Raw genomic sequence first — 16,917 nt, 5'->3', positions numbered from 1 at the left:
AAAATTTTCATTTGCCAGATTTTTGTTTTCATTAAAAAAAAAAGTCAAGTTTCAAGAATTTTTGAATTTTCCAATTCTTTTAATTTGTAAATTATCTACATTAATTTATAAACTATCTTTTATCTGAAAATATTTTTGTCAGTTACAGTGGGGGTTACACTCAGGATACTTAGTGTGCCATGCATGCAAGGCCTCAGTCATGCATGGCACATTTTCTACCCTTAACTACATCTCTGGGTCTCTTGATTGGAATTAATTTGTTGATAGATAAACCTGAAAAATTTAAATTTCAGTTGCTACTTTACTGGAGGACACACATTTTTCAAAATGTTTTGTCATTTTTTGGTCTATAATCCTTTGCATATTTCTTTAAATTTATAGTTTATTTTCTTCTTAAACATATTGCACATAGTCAGTCAGCAGTCTTCCTGGTATTCCCATTCTTTAAAATCCTGATGTGTCTGTCTATATGTATCTTGACTAAAGAGCTTTATTTTCTTGAATGTAAATTATTTGCAAGTCCAGGCTTTTTATTTTTTCTTGGAATTTGATTCCATTTGTGAGGATGATTTGAAAATTTGATTTCTTTTTTTGGGGGGAGGGTGTGTCTTACATGGTTGTATTCAGAGTTTACTTCTGACAGTGTTCAAGAGACAAATGCAGTGCTAGCATTCAAACCCATGTCAGCTGCATCCAAGGAAAGCATGTTAGTGTTGTTCTTTTTCTCTGACCTTTGAGTATATTTTGAAAGCTAGTTTGGGAAGCTAGAAAGAGGTAGACTTTCCTCCAGAAGAATATTTGCCTTTTAGGTCTCTAGCACCGTGAGTATTATCACTGCAGGGTTCATGACAGTTGTGAGTTCAACAGAGTGAGAATTCAGAATAAAAAACCTTACCATTATCCAGTGCTAGTTTTAAGTCACAGTGGTGTTTTCTTCTTCTCATCCCCACTTGGACTTAATGCCCATGTCCTTGGTAGATTCTTGTATCAAGATATCATTGGAGATATATCGGTTACTGAGTTTTTAGTTTTTTATTTTATTTATTTATTTATTTAGAGTTTCTAGTTTTGCAAATGGAGCACCTGTCTATGAAAGTTTTCATCCTAACTGGATCCTGGGTTTTCAAATCTGTCCCCCATTCTCCATAGAGTCAAATTAACAAAACTCTAGCTAACCAGCTCTGACAAATACTCTCAGGGTCAAGTTGGCTGCAGTGCTTGAATACTTCTTTGGGTTTCTGAGAATTCTTACTTCCTTGTATGGATGCTTTGAAGAGGATGTGCTTCATGTTTTATCCACGATTTTTAGGTGTAATATCTTGTTACCTGTAATATCTATTAATTCTGTACAACTGTCTTAATAGTAATACCAGGTTGACCTTCCTGTTTTACTTAAAGTTGTTAGAAATATTCCTGCAGATGTGATGGATACTTCATTACTATAAGCCTTATTGTACACCCAGACAAAAATTCCTGTGAGTGGGAAAGAATTAAAAAAAGAGGAGCAAAATTACCCAGAAGACTTCTCTAAATTCTAGTAGCTTTCATTTGTGCCATCTCTGAAAGTACAGACTATCAAGGAAGCAGGAAAAGATGAGAGAGGAAGTCTTCTTCGTTGGAAAACTAAAAATCCCAGTGCACAGCTAAGCTTCAAGCTTTTTAATCTACACCTATAATTTTTTTTCTAAGCAATGCTATCTCATCTCTGAACTTACAGCTTTATCCAATAAGAAGAATGAAGAAGTGGGGGCCAGAGTGATAGCACAGAGGGTAGGATGTTTGCCTTGCACACGTACAACCTGTGTTAGATCCCCAGCATTCCATACAGTCTCCTGTGCCTGCCAGAAGCAATTTCTGAATACAGAGCCAGGTGAGCACAACTAGGTGTAGGCAAGAAACACAAAACAAAACAAACAATAACAAGTACAGCGACAAATGTGTTAGAAGTGGATGCGATGGGAGACCTCAAGGACAGTGTTCTTAGAAGCAATCCTTCCCCCAGTCTTTACATAGAGACATGGTTCCTGAAGATTAGAGATAAGAACAAAATTTTCCAGTGAACATCTATATGGAAGCATATTTTCTACTTCTTCCCAGCATTAAAAAGTCAAAAAAACATTACCTGACCTCAAATATATCTTTGATTTACACATGGTATTTGGAAAGACTGAAGGGCAGAAAAGTATTATACCCTTGGTTAGTATGAGTCATGAGTAGGGGGTTCTGAGAAAGTAAGCAATGAAAAGGGTATAAAAACCAAATTTGTAGTTATTTGTTATGATTTTAGTAGACTTAGAGACCTGTGTTCCCAGTGATAGGTCTGTTTGTTTGGTTTTTTTTTTGGTTTTGTTTTGCTTTTTATTAAGAAGAAAGAACTGCCTAGCAAGACCCAAAAGAATGGATTAGACATATTTTCAAAAGCTCTTAACTTTTTTCACATTATTTTGTCAGCTTGTTCTTGTAGCCTTAGGTCAGGTTGCCTCTGGAGAGCAACTTGGTGAAGCAGTGTCACCATGACAACAACCAGGAGGTGGAAAGAGGATGTTCTCCAAGTCACCGAATTGGGATAGGAGTGTTTTCATGTTAGCTGATTGCACAGGAAGAGAGAAGCAGAACAAGGAATCAAGAATGAACAATAATTCCCAAAGAAAAAGGAATCTTGCAAGAAAATGGTATGGCCAGTAGAAGGTATAGAAACATTGGTGGGCTTTGTGGTGCAGAAAGATAATGAAGTTTACTACATAAACACCTACACCAGATTTGTATGAGGGGGGTGCCTTTGCCAATGGGGGGACTGATGCTGGAATTCTGAGCTGAGAACATTGGCCAAAATTGGTACCTACTTGTACCCCATGAACAAACTCAAGAGAACCTAGGAACTGACTTCATCTATACTCAAAATGTTTTAGAACCAGGGAGACATTTGTAAACATACATAAATAGGTATGTTCACATCAAAGACTAAACATTTCTCAGGTCCTGAAATGAGAGAGGGATCAAGTTTTTTTGGTAATATAGTTTTGTTAAAATATATGGTTATAGCATATAACATGTATCATCTTGTTCTGCCTCATATTTTTATATCTTCTACAAACTGAAAAAAAAGGTGGATGATATCAGTGGCAAAGCAGTCTCATGAGCATTGAACAGAAATAAAAAATTATCATTATTAAATACCTAACTCATAGGTAATGACAATAGAATCAAGAGACCCAAACCAAGGGCCGGAGAGATAGCATGGAGGTAGGGCATTTGCCTTGTATGCAGAAGGATGGTGGTTCGAATCCTGACATCCCATATGGTCCCCCGAGCCTGCCAGGAGCAATTTCGTAGAGCCAGGAGTAACCCCTGAGTGCTGCTGGATGTGACCCAAAAATTAAAAACAATAATAACAACAAAGAGACCCTAACCACAACAAGTTATAACCAAAAGGGACCTGTTACACTAGCAGTCCAGGGGGCTAAGTGTGCAGGTATGGGATGCATGCTGGGAACAGTGGCAGAGGGAGGTCATCACTGGTGGTGGAAAATGCCCTTATTCTCTCTCACTATGTACTTTAAATATAACTGTGAAAGACAGACTTGTAATTCACATTGGTCTCAATAAAAATTGAAAAAAGATATGGTTATAAGTCTTGGTTCTCAAAGAGATGAGCTAAGAAAACAGTTGATTTAAGATGAGCCAAAGACAATGGTACAGAAAAACAAAAATATATGTCTGTCACTAACATTTAGACTTCAGAGACCTCTTGAGAGATGACTGTGGGGCACTGGAATTTTCAAGCTTGTCTAAGGCAGCGAAAAGGCCTCAGAGCAGGAGGAGGCAGGGGAGAAGAGAGCAAGGAAGCAGCAGCAGGGAAGAAAGGAAATGTATTTTGCTTTTGAATCCTGTTCTATGGTTTGCTGTCAGATTAAGGTCTGGAAGGTGCAGCCCATGTAATGAATGTCAGTTCTTTTTTTTTTTCTTTTTTCATGTCAGAAGGGTCATGTGCCGATGTCATAACAAGGTTGAAGGGAGGCACATATCACACAGGCTTGTGAAAACCCGATCATCATGCTTATGAACTGGAAAAGGATCATGAAGTCAGTTCTTGATGCCATACACAAAAAAACCTCAGCTAAGTCTCCACTTATTATTGCTATTATTTGGCTTTTTGCCAAGAACTCTCCTCTAGTTACTGAAAGACTAACTTCTTCACTGTCCTCAATCTTGACCAACAGGCAGCCCAAGCTCATTCTGATGGGACATCAGTGTGAGTGAGGTGGTCAGAAGTTAGGAGCACTGCTTTAGAATGAAAAGATAAAGTCAGGTCCTGACAACTGCTTAGATTCTTAGGTGTGGACTTTGCTTGAATTAAAGCTTGAAACTTTCTGATGGTTTTAGAATTTGTGACCAGGACATTTTGTTCCAGTGCTCAGGCTTTCATCTCTGAAATTCCATTTTGCCATTTAAGATTGAAGATGAATTCTCTTCCTTTTAAAGCTGATTTTTATGGCTTCCATTTGAATTCTTCTGTTCAATCCAGTGACTCAAATGATTCCATTAAAGAATTTTGGACTGGAGCATCTAGTTCTTTCCTACAGAACTACTTAGAAACAGATTTTCATGGGATCCTGAACCATGATAGAAAACATGAAGGACATTCACTGATATGCAAGAATCATATCCTGAGTCTCTACCTCTTCTCGCTCTTGTGAAGAATAGATAAAAATAAAAAAAAAAGTGATTTACCAATGAAAACTGCCTCTTGAGAAATGCCTTTCCAACTTTTGCAAAAGATACCAGCAGCCTTCAGGAACAAATGTTCTGTATTTTGACAGATGTTCTTATTTTGGCTGGCATTCTGCGTCCTGGTGAGGAAAGTTTCTGGACTAGAATTGTGTAATTTCTAAAAAGTATTTTTTTCCTTCTCCCTTTCTTCCCTTGGAGATTGTAAATAATCTCTTTATATTGTGAGTAGAATTATTACTAATAGATCTGAAAGAATCTTTCATTAAGTTCCTGGTGAGTGTCTGATTTTCATTTTAACTTTGATAGTTTGATAGTTGGTGGTGCCTTTTTTACAGCCAGATGGATGCATTGAGGTGACAGGTATGTTAGTCATATTGATTCCACTTGGAGTGGTTTTTATTTCCCTTTCCTATTTGTTCAAACTTTACTCAGAAATAGGTGTTCCTTTAGGTAAAGCCCTTACTTCCCCCCCATTGCTGTCCCCACCCTGTCCCACGCTGAACACCCCTCTCTGCCCAGTTGGACCTGGTGTACAGCTGCATTTCCTTATGGTTTGCACGGGAGAATCTCGACAGTGGCTTCCTCCCCAGGGGCCATGGAAGACATCTGGGCACATTGTCTGCAAATGACAGAAGATAAATTTGACAAAAGGTGAACAACAGGTAGCCAGTTGGGGGGAGTATATGTTTCTAATAAAAGGAACAGGGTTTCTTAATTTGATATGGAAATTCCTTCCTTATTCTTTTCTCACTTAGAATAAAAACCTAATATTCTGCCTTGAGGAAGTTCATTTTTTTTCTTGGAAATCAGTTGGGCACATTACAAAGGAAACTAGTTTCAATGTTAGCCTAGAAACCACTTGCTCAAGGGCTTGGCGGATAAGGCCATTAGAAAGAATAAGGATAATTAGGTGTCTAATTCTGGTACTGAAAAAGTGGGTACAGCAAATGAGAACAGAAGGTGAGCATAGGATGACTACATACCAATTTTATGCATTCAGTGCTCTAAGAACTAATTTCAATGAATTCACTTTCAACTTACTTGGTTTTATTTAAAAGCAAAATAAATTAAAAAATCCATCATTAATTATTATTCAGACCATGAAGACCATTCTAGGAAACATTTTCCTAAATGGTCTTCAAATTGATGAAGTCAAATTAAAGGTAGACTTTCTATTCATTTCTAATCTGTGTGCCTGGAAAATTGAATTAATAATTCTACTATCCCAGCAGCCTTGAGACAAAAGTAAAACCAAAAAGCTTCAGAACTTACCGAGTGACAGCCCAGACCACAAGGAAGTTCTGTCTTGAAGGGCCCCACATTTGTTAAGCCAAGAGTGTAAGGGCTGCATCCATGGTAGGCTCCTCTGTAGAAAAAGCACAATGGAGAGAAGGTTTAATTCATTTTACTTTGGTACTGTGGCTGAGTAGAACAGGAGAAAATGTAAAGGCAAAAGAAGTGAACATGAACACAGTGCCATTCAATGCCTCTAATTTCTAGCAAATCTAAGCCTAGGTCAGATTTACTTACCTTTTCTATCATAAGTCTGATATTGTGAATGAAACTTTGGCGAGCATCTGGCTAGAAACTCTGACCTTAATACTCATCTTCTTTGTTGATGCTATAGCAGGGATGCTCATCCGTTGTACCATGCCATAAATGCCTTGGCTAATATTAATCTTCAAAGCAGTTGCCTTGAGAAGCCAAATGTTTCTTTTGGAAAGCAGCAGTAGCTCATCACTACAGACTTATCTTATATATATATATAAATCACTTTATTCATCATATAAGAAACATAGATTAGTTTACTTTTTGAAATAGAATATGTCTTTCTAATCACCAATGGCGACTTCAAGTGAATCTTGACAATTTCCTGTATCAAAATCACCCTGAAATGAGGATTCAGGGATATTAAGAGTGCAGAGAAGGGTTGTTTATCATGATATAAGGGACAGAAGCAAGCATTGAGATTTAGAGGACTTTGAATAGATTAGTTCTGATCTAATCAGTTTGCATATCTCCTGGAGTTTTTCTTTAGGTAAAATGTCAATCCTGGTTCTCTTTTGTATTCTAAGAAATGCCATATTTCTTCCATAGTGTTTTCTTCTGACTGTTATAACTGCCTATGTTTTGTACATGGAATATGAAGTATTGGGAGGTACCACAGTCAATACATCTAGTGGAAATCTAGTGGAAATCAAATCTTATGATTTAGACAAATTATAGCCAGAGAAGTAGAAAAAACAGAATTTCATCTTTCATTCCATCTAATTATATTGAATTGTTCTTGACTATTATATAAATTTAATTACAAGAGACTAGTTTAACTATGCCAATATAAAATTACCCAAGAGAGTAACATCAAGCAAAATTCTTAGTCTTCTATTATCTTTAAGATTAATTTATTAATAAAAGGTCTACAATTCATCATTTAAATGATTGATTCTCAGAAGCTTCCCAAAGATGCAGAAACCTTCAAGGTTCAATAGCTATCTGCTGAACTTAAAAAGAATCGTAACTAAATGGTGCAGTTGGTGCCAGGAACTAAACAGATATGTCCTGATTATATGCAGGATTGAAAAAGTTCCTGTCATAGCACAAAGCAAGTAGACTCTATGGGCATAGACTAGAGCATATCACTTGCCATGTAGAAAACATTATATCTTAAAAGCTCCAAAGATGTCAAGTGACCTCTTTGATTCCATTGAAGATTTCTGACATAACAAGGATTTCAAGCTGTTACCTTAGTCACACACACACCCTTCTTTGGGTCAGATTATTTGGCTGAGAATCCCACTCACTGGGATTTCCATAAGATTCATATGACTGATTCTGCTATAAGTCCTATAGTGAAAAAAAAATAATGTCCCTGAGAGAGGCTCCCTTTCTTTACAAGCTGTATTCATAAGATTGATATGAGTATTGGGATTAAAGATAAATCATTCCCGGTATGGTTACCTGAAGGAAATGATGTCTATATTATTTGTGTGTGCTCTGGCCATCAGCATGGCGAGGTCATTGGCTTCAGAGCCACTGTTTGTCAAGAAAATAACCTGAAGGGAAAAGAAAGACACATGGCCTTAGTCTTCATTTTATTATTCAATAATCAAGTTTGCTGAACTCTGTGTATCCTAAATTCTGATTATTAAAGTTCCTTCAGGTTAATTAATCCAACATTTAAAAGCTACAGATGTTTGACAATTGAAAAAAATTTAGGTGTTATATGCTTCACAAAATTATTAACAGAGTATACCATACTGAATATTTCTAGATTCCATATATGAGTAATACAATTCTGTATTTATGTCTTTCTGCCTGAAGGAAAGATATAATATCATCTAGTTCTATCCATGTTAGAGAAAATTGCATGGTTTTGTTTTCTTCTTCTTCTTCTTCTTCTTCTTCTTCTTCTTCTTCTTCTTCTTCTTCTTCTTCTTCTTCTTCTTCTTCGTTCTTCTTCTTCTTCTTCTTCTTTGTTCTTCTTCTTTTTCTTCTTCTTCTTTTTCTTTTTCTTCTTCTTCTTTTTCTTCTTCTTCCTTTTCTTTTCCTTCTCTCTCTTCTTCCTCTTTCTTTTCTTTCTCCTCCTCCTCCTTTTCCTTGTCCTCCTCCTCCTCCTCCTCTGCCTCCTCCTCCTTTTCCTTGTCCCCCTCCTCCTCCTCTGCCTCCTCCTCCTTTTCCTTGTCCTCCTCCTCCTCCTCCTCTGCCTCCTCCTCCTTTTCCTTGTCCTCCTCCTCCTCCTCCTCCTCCTCCACCTCCTCCTCCTCTTCTTTCCCTGCTCCTCCCACTTAGGCTTCACTCCTGGCACTGATCAGGGAACTATATGGAGTTCTGAAGGATCAATCCTGGGTCAGTCACATGCATGTGGAACAAGCACCTTGCCCACTGTACTATAACTCTGACCCCTGATTATATTCTTTCTTACAGCTGCACAATATTCCATTGCATACCACAACTTCTTCACCCATTCATTGCATTTAGTTTGTTTTCATATCTTCGTCATTGTACTAAGTGTAATTATGAACACAGGCCCATCCATAGGCAACACAAGAGAAGAACTAATTCATGAAACTGAGTTGGTGATGGAAATTATTTTAATGGGAAGAGCATTAGGTGAGGAAAATGAGCACACTGGAGATGTAATTATGTGTATGGAAAACCACCAAGAACATTATGTAAATCATATAACTTCATTTAATAAAAAGTAATTAAAAATTGGGGCCAGAGAGATAGCATGGAGTTAAGGTGTTTGCCTTGCATGCAGAAGGTCAGTGGTTCAAATCCCAGCATCCCATACGGTCCCCCGTGCCTGCCAGGAGAGATTTCTGAGCATAGAGCCAGGAGTAACCACTGAGCACTGCCGGATGTGACCCAATAACCAAAAAAAAAAAAAAAAAAAAAAAAAAAGAATTAAAAATTAATACAAAAAGCAAAAAAAAAATCAGTCTAGCATCACACTTTCATCCAGAATCTCTATTTGTCTCCATCATTGTATTATTAAAAATTCATTTTTTGATTGACTTTTAAAACCAAAAAACACGGGCTCCCTGTGTGTGACACCAGGCGGGGAAAATCCGCGAAAGTACACCGGCCCAGTGGGGCTCAGCTGTGAAAGACTGTGAGTGTGACCTGTCTATGTCTGTCTACTGTCCTCTTGCGTGAAACTCTTGCGAGTGGGGCAAAAAGAGCCTCCAGAAACCTCGCTCGCCCAGACGCCATTTTCAGGGAGGGACTTCAGAGCATAAAAGCCGGCTATCCTTTGCAAAAGCTGGCTCCCTGTGTGTGACACCAGGCGGGGAAAATCCGCGAAAGTACACCGGCCCAGTGGGGCTCAGCTGTGAAAGACTGTGAGTGTGACCTGTCTATGTCTGTCTACTGTCCTCTTGCGTGAAACTCTTGCGAGTGGGGCAAAAAGAGCCTCCAGAAACCTCGCTCGCCCAGACGCCATTTTCAGGGAGGGACTTCAGAGCATAAAAACCGGCTATCCTTTGCAAAAGCTGGCTCCCTGTGTGTGACACCAGGCGGGGAAAATCCGCGAAAGTACACCGGCCCAGTGGGGCTCAGCTGTGAAAGACTGTGAGTGTGACCTGTCTATGTCTGTCTACTGTCCTCTTGCGTGAAACTCTTGCGAGTGGGGCAAAAAGAGCCTCCAGAAACCTCGCTCGCCCAGACGCCATTTTCAGGGAGGGACTTCAGAGCATAAAAACCGGCTATCCTTTGCAAAAGCTGGCTCCCTGTGTGTGACACCAGGCGGGGAAAATCCACGAAAGTACACCGGCCCAGTGGGGCTCAGCTGTGAAAGACTGTGAGTGTGACCTGTCTATGTCTGTCTACTGTCCTCTTGCGTGAAACTCTTGCGAGTGGGGCAAAAAGAGGCTCAGAGGAGCACGGCCACTCCGCTTCGCTACGCGGCCGTGCACTCTTTCTAAGGAAAGAACTCCATTGCAACAAGAAGGAAAAATCACACTAAGAACGGCGCTATATCACAGAAGCAAACATTTCTCTCTGGACTGTCTTCTCTGTTACATGCTCGGGCCTAAGATTTGACCCAGTGTGAGGCTTCATCCACGGAGGACTCCCCTCCCTTAGAGGCAAGTCAGCCCATCCAGAAAGGGAGGAGCCAGAGGAGTGTGCTGCCTACATCATATAGACAATGAATACCACTACAACACGTAGAAAAACCCACAATACAAATGTGACAATGGGGAAACAGCGCAGGCCAGCATCAGACATAGAGAATGAAGATGACAATTCTGAGGACCAGATAATGACTGAACAACTAATCAACCTCTCAGATAAGGACTTTAGACTAGCAATATGGAAGGTGCTCAACAGACTCCAAGAAACCATGGATCGAGTTGAACAGAACACTAATAAGAACCAAGAAAATATGAAGGCAGAAATGACAAAACTCCAAACTGAAATAACATGTCAACTAACAGGCCTGAAAAACTCAGTAAACGAAGTGAATGACAAAATGGATAAGCTCTGGGACAGGGTATCAGAAGCTGAGAATAGACTTGGTGCTGTGGAAGATGAGATACATAACAATTCCATACAGCAGGAGAGATTGGACAAAAAACTTAAAGCAAATGAGCAGACAATGGAAAAATTAGTCAAAGAATGGGAACAGACGAAAATAGAAGTCTATGATAAGATCAACAGAAACAACTTAAGAATCATTGGAGTCCCAGAGACCCAGGAAGAAAATTTCCAGGAAGAATCAATGTTCAAGAACATCATTAAAGAGAAACTTCCAGAGCTAAAGAATATATGTGATCAAATCCTGCATGCCCGAAGAGTACCAACCAAAAGAGACCCCAGAAAAACCACCCCAAGACACATCCTAGTCACAATGACAAATCCCACAGATAGAGACAGAATTCTGAAAACAGCAAGATCAAAAGGGGAAATCATGTTCAAGCAAGCTTCCCTGAGATTTACAGCAGACCTGTCACCAGAAACGCTCAATGCCAGAAAGCAGTGGTGGGATATTGTGACAAGACTGAATGAAATGAATGCTTCACCCAGAATACTATACCCAGCAAAACTCACTTTCCGGTTTGATGGAAGAATACATGGTTTCACAGACAAAAAACAGCTCAGAAACTTCACAGACACAAAACCAGTCTTAAGAGAAAAACTGAAAGACCTAATCTAAGACAAGACTACCCAAAAGACACACCAAATTTTGAAATAAAGATGGCGTTAAATCCCAGGACAATTCTTTCTCTCAACGTCAATGGACTAAATGCACCAGTTAAGAGACACAGAGTGGCTAAATGGATCAAAAAACTCAATCCAACCTTCTGCTGCCTACAAGAAACGCACCTGAATAGTCAGAACAAACATAGACTCAAAATAAAAGGCTGGAGAAAAGTTATCCAAGCAAACAACACCCATAAAAAAGCTGGAGTGGCCATACTAATATCAGATAATGCAAACTTTATACTCAGGAAGGTTGTAAGGGACAAAGACGGACATTTTATATTAATCAAGGGGTACGTAGAGCAGGAAGAATTCACTCTCCTAAACATATATGCACCGAATGAGGGGCCAGCAAAATATTTAATACAACTGCTGACAAATCTGAAAAATAATATCAACAACAACACAATAATTGTGGGGGACCTAAACACGGCTTTGTCAACACTGGACAGGTCAACCAGACTGAAACCCAACAAGAATATACTAGACCTGAGGAGAGAAATGGAAGAAAGAGGCCTAGTGGATATATATAGGACACTCCATCCCCAGAAACCTGGATACACATTCTTCTCCAATGTACATGGGACATTCTCCAGGATAGACTACATGCTGGCACATAAAACATACCTCCATAAGATCAAGAGGATAGAAATTTTGCAGACTACCTTCGCTGACCACAAGGCTCTGAAATTATTTGTGAACTCCAAAGGGACTCAGAAGAAACACTTTAACACCTGGAAGTTAAACAGCCTCATGCTCAATAACCAGTGGGTCCGAGATGAAATCAAGGAGGAAATAAAAAGGTTCCTGGAAACAAATGACAATAAAGACACAAACTCTCAGAACTTATGGGACACAGCAAAAGCAGTACTGAGAGGAAAATTTATAGCTCTGCAAGCACACATCAGGAAGGAAGAAGGAGCTTACCTGAGTAGCTTAATGACACAGCTAATAGAACTAGAAAATGCTCAACAAAAGGACCCAAGAACAGGAAGACAGAAGGAAATAACAAAGCTGAGAGCAGAAATCAACGAAGTGGAAACTCAAAAAACAATCCGAAAGATCAACGAAAGCAGAAGTTGGTTCTTTGAAAAAATAAACAAGATTGATAGACCACTGGCAAACCTAACAAAGAAAGAGAGAGAGAGAAACTTGATAACTCGTATCAGGAATGAAAAAGGAGAGATCACTACTGATATGACAGAGATTCAAAGGGTAATCAGAAACTACTTTGAAAAACTCTACGCCACTAAAAATGAGAACCTGGAAGAAATGGATAAATTCTTGGACTCTTATAATCTTCCACGGTTGAAGGAAGAGGATGTAGCATATCTAAACACCCCCATCACCATTGATGAAATTAAAACAGTAATCAAATGTCTGCCGAAAAACAAAAGCCCAGGTCCAGATGGATTCACTAATGAATTCTATCAAACTTTCCAAGAGGAACTACTGCCAATCTTGGCAAGACTCTTTCATGAAATTGAACAAACAGAAACACTTCCAAATAGGTTTTATGAAGCCAACATCACCTTGATACCTAAACCAGACAGAGACGCTACCAAAAAAGAAAATTACAGACCAATATCACTGATGAATGCAGATGCAAAGATCCTCAACAAAATCCTGGCAAATAGGATTCAATGCCTCGTTAAGAAGATCATCCACTACGATCAAGTAGGTTTCATCCCAGGAATGCAAGGCTGGTTTAACATCCGTAAATCTATCAACATAATACACAACATCAATAACAAGAAAAATAAAAACCACATGATCATATCAATAGATGCAGAGAAAGCATTTGATAAGGTCCAACACCCATTCTTGATCAAAACTCTCAGCAAGATGGGAATGGAGGGAACCTTTCTCAATATAGTGAAGGCCATCTACCACAAGCCAGTGGCAAATATTATCCTCAATGGAGAAAAACTGAAAGCCTTCCCTCTAAATTCTGGCACAAGACAAGGCTGTCCTCTCTCACCACTCCTATTCAACATAGCACTGGAAGTACTTGCTATAGCGATTAGGCAAGAAAAGGATATCAAGGGAATCCAGATAGGAAAGGAAGAAGTCAAGCTCTCACTGTTTGCAGATGACATGATACTCTACTTAGAAAACCCTAAAGACTCTATCAAAAAGCTTCTAGAAACAATAGACTCATATAGCAAGGTGGCAGGCTACAAAATTAACACACAAAAATCAATGGCCTTTCTATACACCAACAGTAATAAAGAAGAAATGGACATTAAGAAAACAACCCCATTCACAATAGTACCACACAAACTCAAATATCTTGGAATCAACTTGACTAAATATGTGAAGGACCTATACAAAGAAAACTATAAAACTCTGCTCCAAGAAATAAGAGAGGACACACGGAAATGGAAACACATACCCTGCTCATGGATTGGCAGGATTAACATCATCAAAATGTCAATACTCCCCAAGGCATTATACAGATTTAATGCCATCCCTCTAAAGATACCCATGACATTCTTCAAAGAAGTGGATCAGACACTTTTGAAATTCATTTGGAACAATAAACACCCTCGAATAGCTAAAGCAATCATTGGGAAAAAGAATATGGGAGGAATTACTTTTCCCAACTTTAAACTGTACTACAAAGCAACAGTTATCAAAACAGCATGGTATTGGAATAAGGATAGGTCCTCAGATCAGTGGAATAGGCTTGAATACTCAGAAAATGTTCCCCAGAGATACAACCATCTAATTTTTGATAAAGGAGCAGGAAATCCTAAATGGAGCAGGGAAAGCCTCTTCAACAAGTGGTGTTGGCACAATTGGATAGCCACTTGCAAAAAATTAAACTTAGACCCCCAGCTAACATCATGTACAAAGGTAAAATCCAAATGGATTAAAGACCTCGATATCAGCCCCAAAACCATAAGATATATAGAACAGCACATAGGCAAAACACTCCAGGACATTACAGGCATCTTCAAGGAGGAAACTGCACTCTCCAAGCAAGTGAAAGCAGAGATTAACAGATGGGAATATATTAAGCTGAGAAGCTTCTGCACCTCAAAGGAAATAGTGCCCAGGATACAAGAGCCACCCACTGAGTGGGAGAAACTATTCACCCAATACCCATCAGATAAGGGGCTAATCTCCAAAATATACAAGGCACTGACAGAACTTTACAAGAAAAAAACATCTAACCCCATCAAAAAATGGGGAGAAGAAATGAACAGACACTTTGACAAAGAAGAAATACGCATGGCCAAAAGACACATGAAAAAATGTTCCACATCACTAATCATCAGGGAGATGCAAATCAAAACAACGATGAGATACCACCTCACACCCCAGAGAATGGCACACATCACAAAGAATGAGAATAAACAGTGTTGGCGGGGATGTGGAGAGAAAGGAACTCTTATCCACTGCTGGTGGGAATGCTGTCTAGTTCAACCTTTATGGAAAGCGATATGGAGATTCCTCCAAAAACTGGAAATCGAGCTCCCATACGATCCAGCTATACCACTCCTAGGAATATACCCTAGGAACACAAAAATACAATACAAAAACCCCTTTCTTACACCTATATTCATTGCAGCTCTATTTACCATAGCAAGACTCTGGAAACAACCAAGATGCCCTTCAACAGATGAATGGCTAAAGAAACTGTGGTACATATACACAATGGAATATTATGCAGCTGTCAGGAGAGATGAAGTCATGAAATTTTCCTATACATGGATGTACATGGAATCTATTATGCTGAGTGAAATAAGTCAGAGAGAGAGAGAAAAACGCAGAATGGTCTCACTCATCTATGGGTTTTAAGAAAAATGAAAGACACCCTTGTAATAATAATTTTCAGACACAAAAGAGAAAAGAGCTGGAAGTTCCAGCTCACCTCAGGAAGCTCACCACAAAGAGTGATGAGTTTAGTTAGAGAAATAACTACATTTTGAACTGTCCTAATATTGAGAATGTATGAGGGAAATGTAGAGCCTGTTTAGGGTACAGGCGGGGGTTGGGTGGGGAGGAGGGTGATTTGGGACTTGGGTGATGGGAATGTTGCACTGGTGATGGGTGGTGTTCCTTTTATGACTGAAACCCAAACACAATCATGTATGTAATCAAGGTGTTTAAATAAAAAAAAATTAAAAAAAAAAATAAAACCAAAAAACACAAAATCAAAAAAAAAAAAAATTCATTTTTTATTTTTTGCATAGGTAGCCCCCTCCTATTATTTTTTTAATTTGTTTTGTGTTTTTTTCTTTTTCTTTCTTTTTTCTTTTAAATTTAAATTCATAGCTTCTACACAGAAGCTCATCCTCCCCCCTTTTTTTCTCAACAAAATCATAGAATATGAATCAGCCTCATAAATTGAGAAAAAAAAAAGTGATGGTACTAGGGGCAAGCAGTCTCATGAACACCGAGTAGAAATAAAAATGATCGGGGCCAGGTAGGTGGCGCTGGAGGTAAGGTGTCTGCCTTGCAAGCGCTAGCCAAGGAAGGACCGCGGTTCGATCCCCCGGCGTCCCATATGGTCCCCCCAAGCCAGGGGCGATTTCTGAGCACATAGCCAGGAGTAACCCCTGAGCGTCAAACGGGTGTGGCCCAAAAACCAAAAAAAAAAAAAAGAAATAAAAATGATCATCCCTAAATACCCAATTCAAAGTCAACAACAATAGAATCAAGAGATCAAAACTAAAACAAGCTATACACAAAAGAGACTTGTTACACTAGCAGTCCAGGGGGCTAAGGGTGGAGATAGGGGAAGCATGATGGGAACAGGGGTGGAGGGTGGTCAACACTGGTGATGGGAATTGCCCTAATTCACTGTCACTATGTACCTTAAATATAACTGTAAAAGACTTGTAATTCATATTTGTTTTAATAAAAATTATAAAAAAATAAAATAAAAATCTATTTTCAAGAAGTATTAAAGATTTTTCTTTAAAGAACAGGACAAACTTCCCAAAATATGACTTTGAGCATGATTCTTACATCCCTAAATTTACCCACTCCTAGATTAAGAAGAGTATATTTTGGGCCGGAGAGATAGCATGGAGGTAAGGCATTTGCCTTGCATGCAGAAGGTTGATGGTTTGAATCCCGGCATCCCATATGGTCCCCTGAGTCTGCCAGGAGTGATCTCTGAGCATAGAGCCAGGAGTAATCCCTGAGCACTGCTGGGTGTGACCCAAAAATAAAAACAAAAACAACAACAAAAAAGAAGAGTGTTTTTATTACAGTGGCTAAAGAGATAGTTCAGTGGTTAGGGTGTTTGATTTGCATAGGTTTGACCCAGATTTGATACCTGGAAACCCATATGTTATCCTGAGCAATACCAGGAGAAATTTCTGAGCACAGAATCATGAGTAATCCCTGATAACTTCCAGGTGTGGTCCTAAAAACAAAACAAAACAGGATGGTGTGATAGCACAGTGAGGAGGGTGTTTGTGTTGCACATGGCTGACCTAAATTCAATTCCTAGCATCCCGTATG

At 39.0% G+C, this 16,917-nt stretch overlaps 1 protein-coding gene and 1 non-coding gene across 2 annotated transcripts in view; both read right to left on the bottom strand.

Moving 5' to 3' along the window:
• The window catches only part of AGXT2 (alanine--glyoxylate aminotransferase 2), a 93,911-nt gene that overhangs the window by 34,577 nt on the left and 42,417 nt on the right, over positions 1 to 16,917 (bottom strand). Inside the window, exons 5-7 of the mRNA XM_049767689.1 lie at positions 7,690 to 7,784; positions 6,004 to 6,097; positions 5,257 to 5,350 (exon numbers count right to left, since the gene is read on the bottom strand). Of these exons, the coding sequence (XP_049623646.1) occupies positions 5,257 to 5,350; positions 6,004 to 6,097; positions 7,690 to 7,784 (283 nt within the window). The remainder of the gene's footprint in view (positions 1 to 5,256; positions 5,351 to 6,003; positions 6,098 to 7,689; positions 7,785 to 16,917) is intronic.
• Positions 3,973 to 4,076, bottom strand: LOC126002781 (small nucleolar RNA U13). Its single transcript, XR_007493418.1, has one exon. It is a non-coding gene; the product is annotated as a small nucleolar RNA U13 (small nucleolar RNA).

This window comes from Suncus etruscus, chromosome 2 (genome assembly GCF_024139225.1).
Source record: "Suncus etruscus isolate mSunEtr1 chromosome 2, mSunEtr1.pri.cur, whole genome shotgun sequence".
NCBI classification, from domain to species: domain Eukaryota; kingdom Metazoa; phylum Chordata; class Mammalia; order Eulipotyphla; family Soricidae; genus Suncus; species Suncus etruscus.
This window is presented reverse-complemented; position numbering and strand designations above follow the sequence as displayed.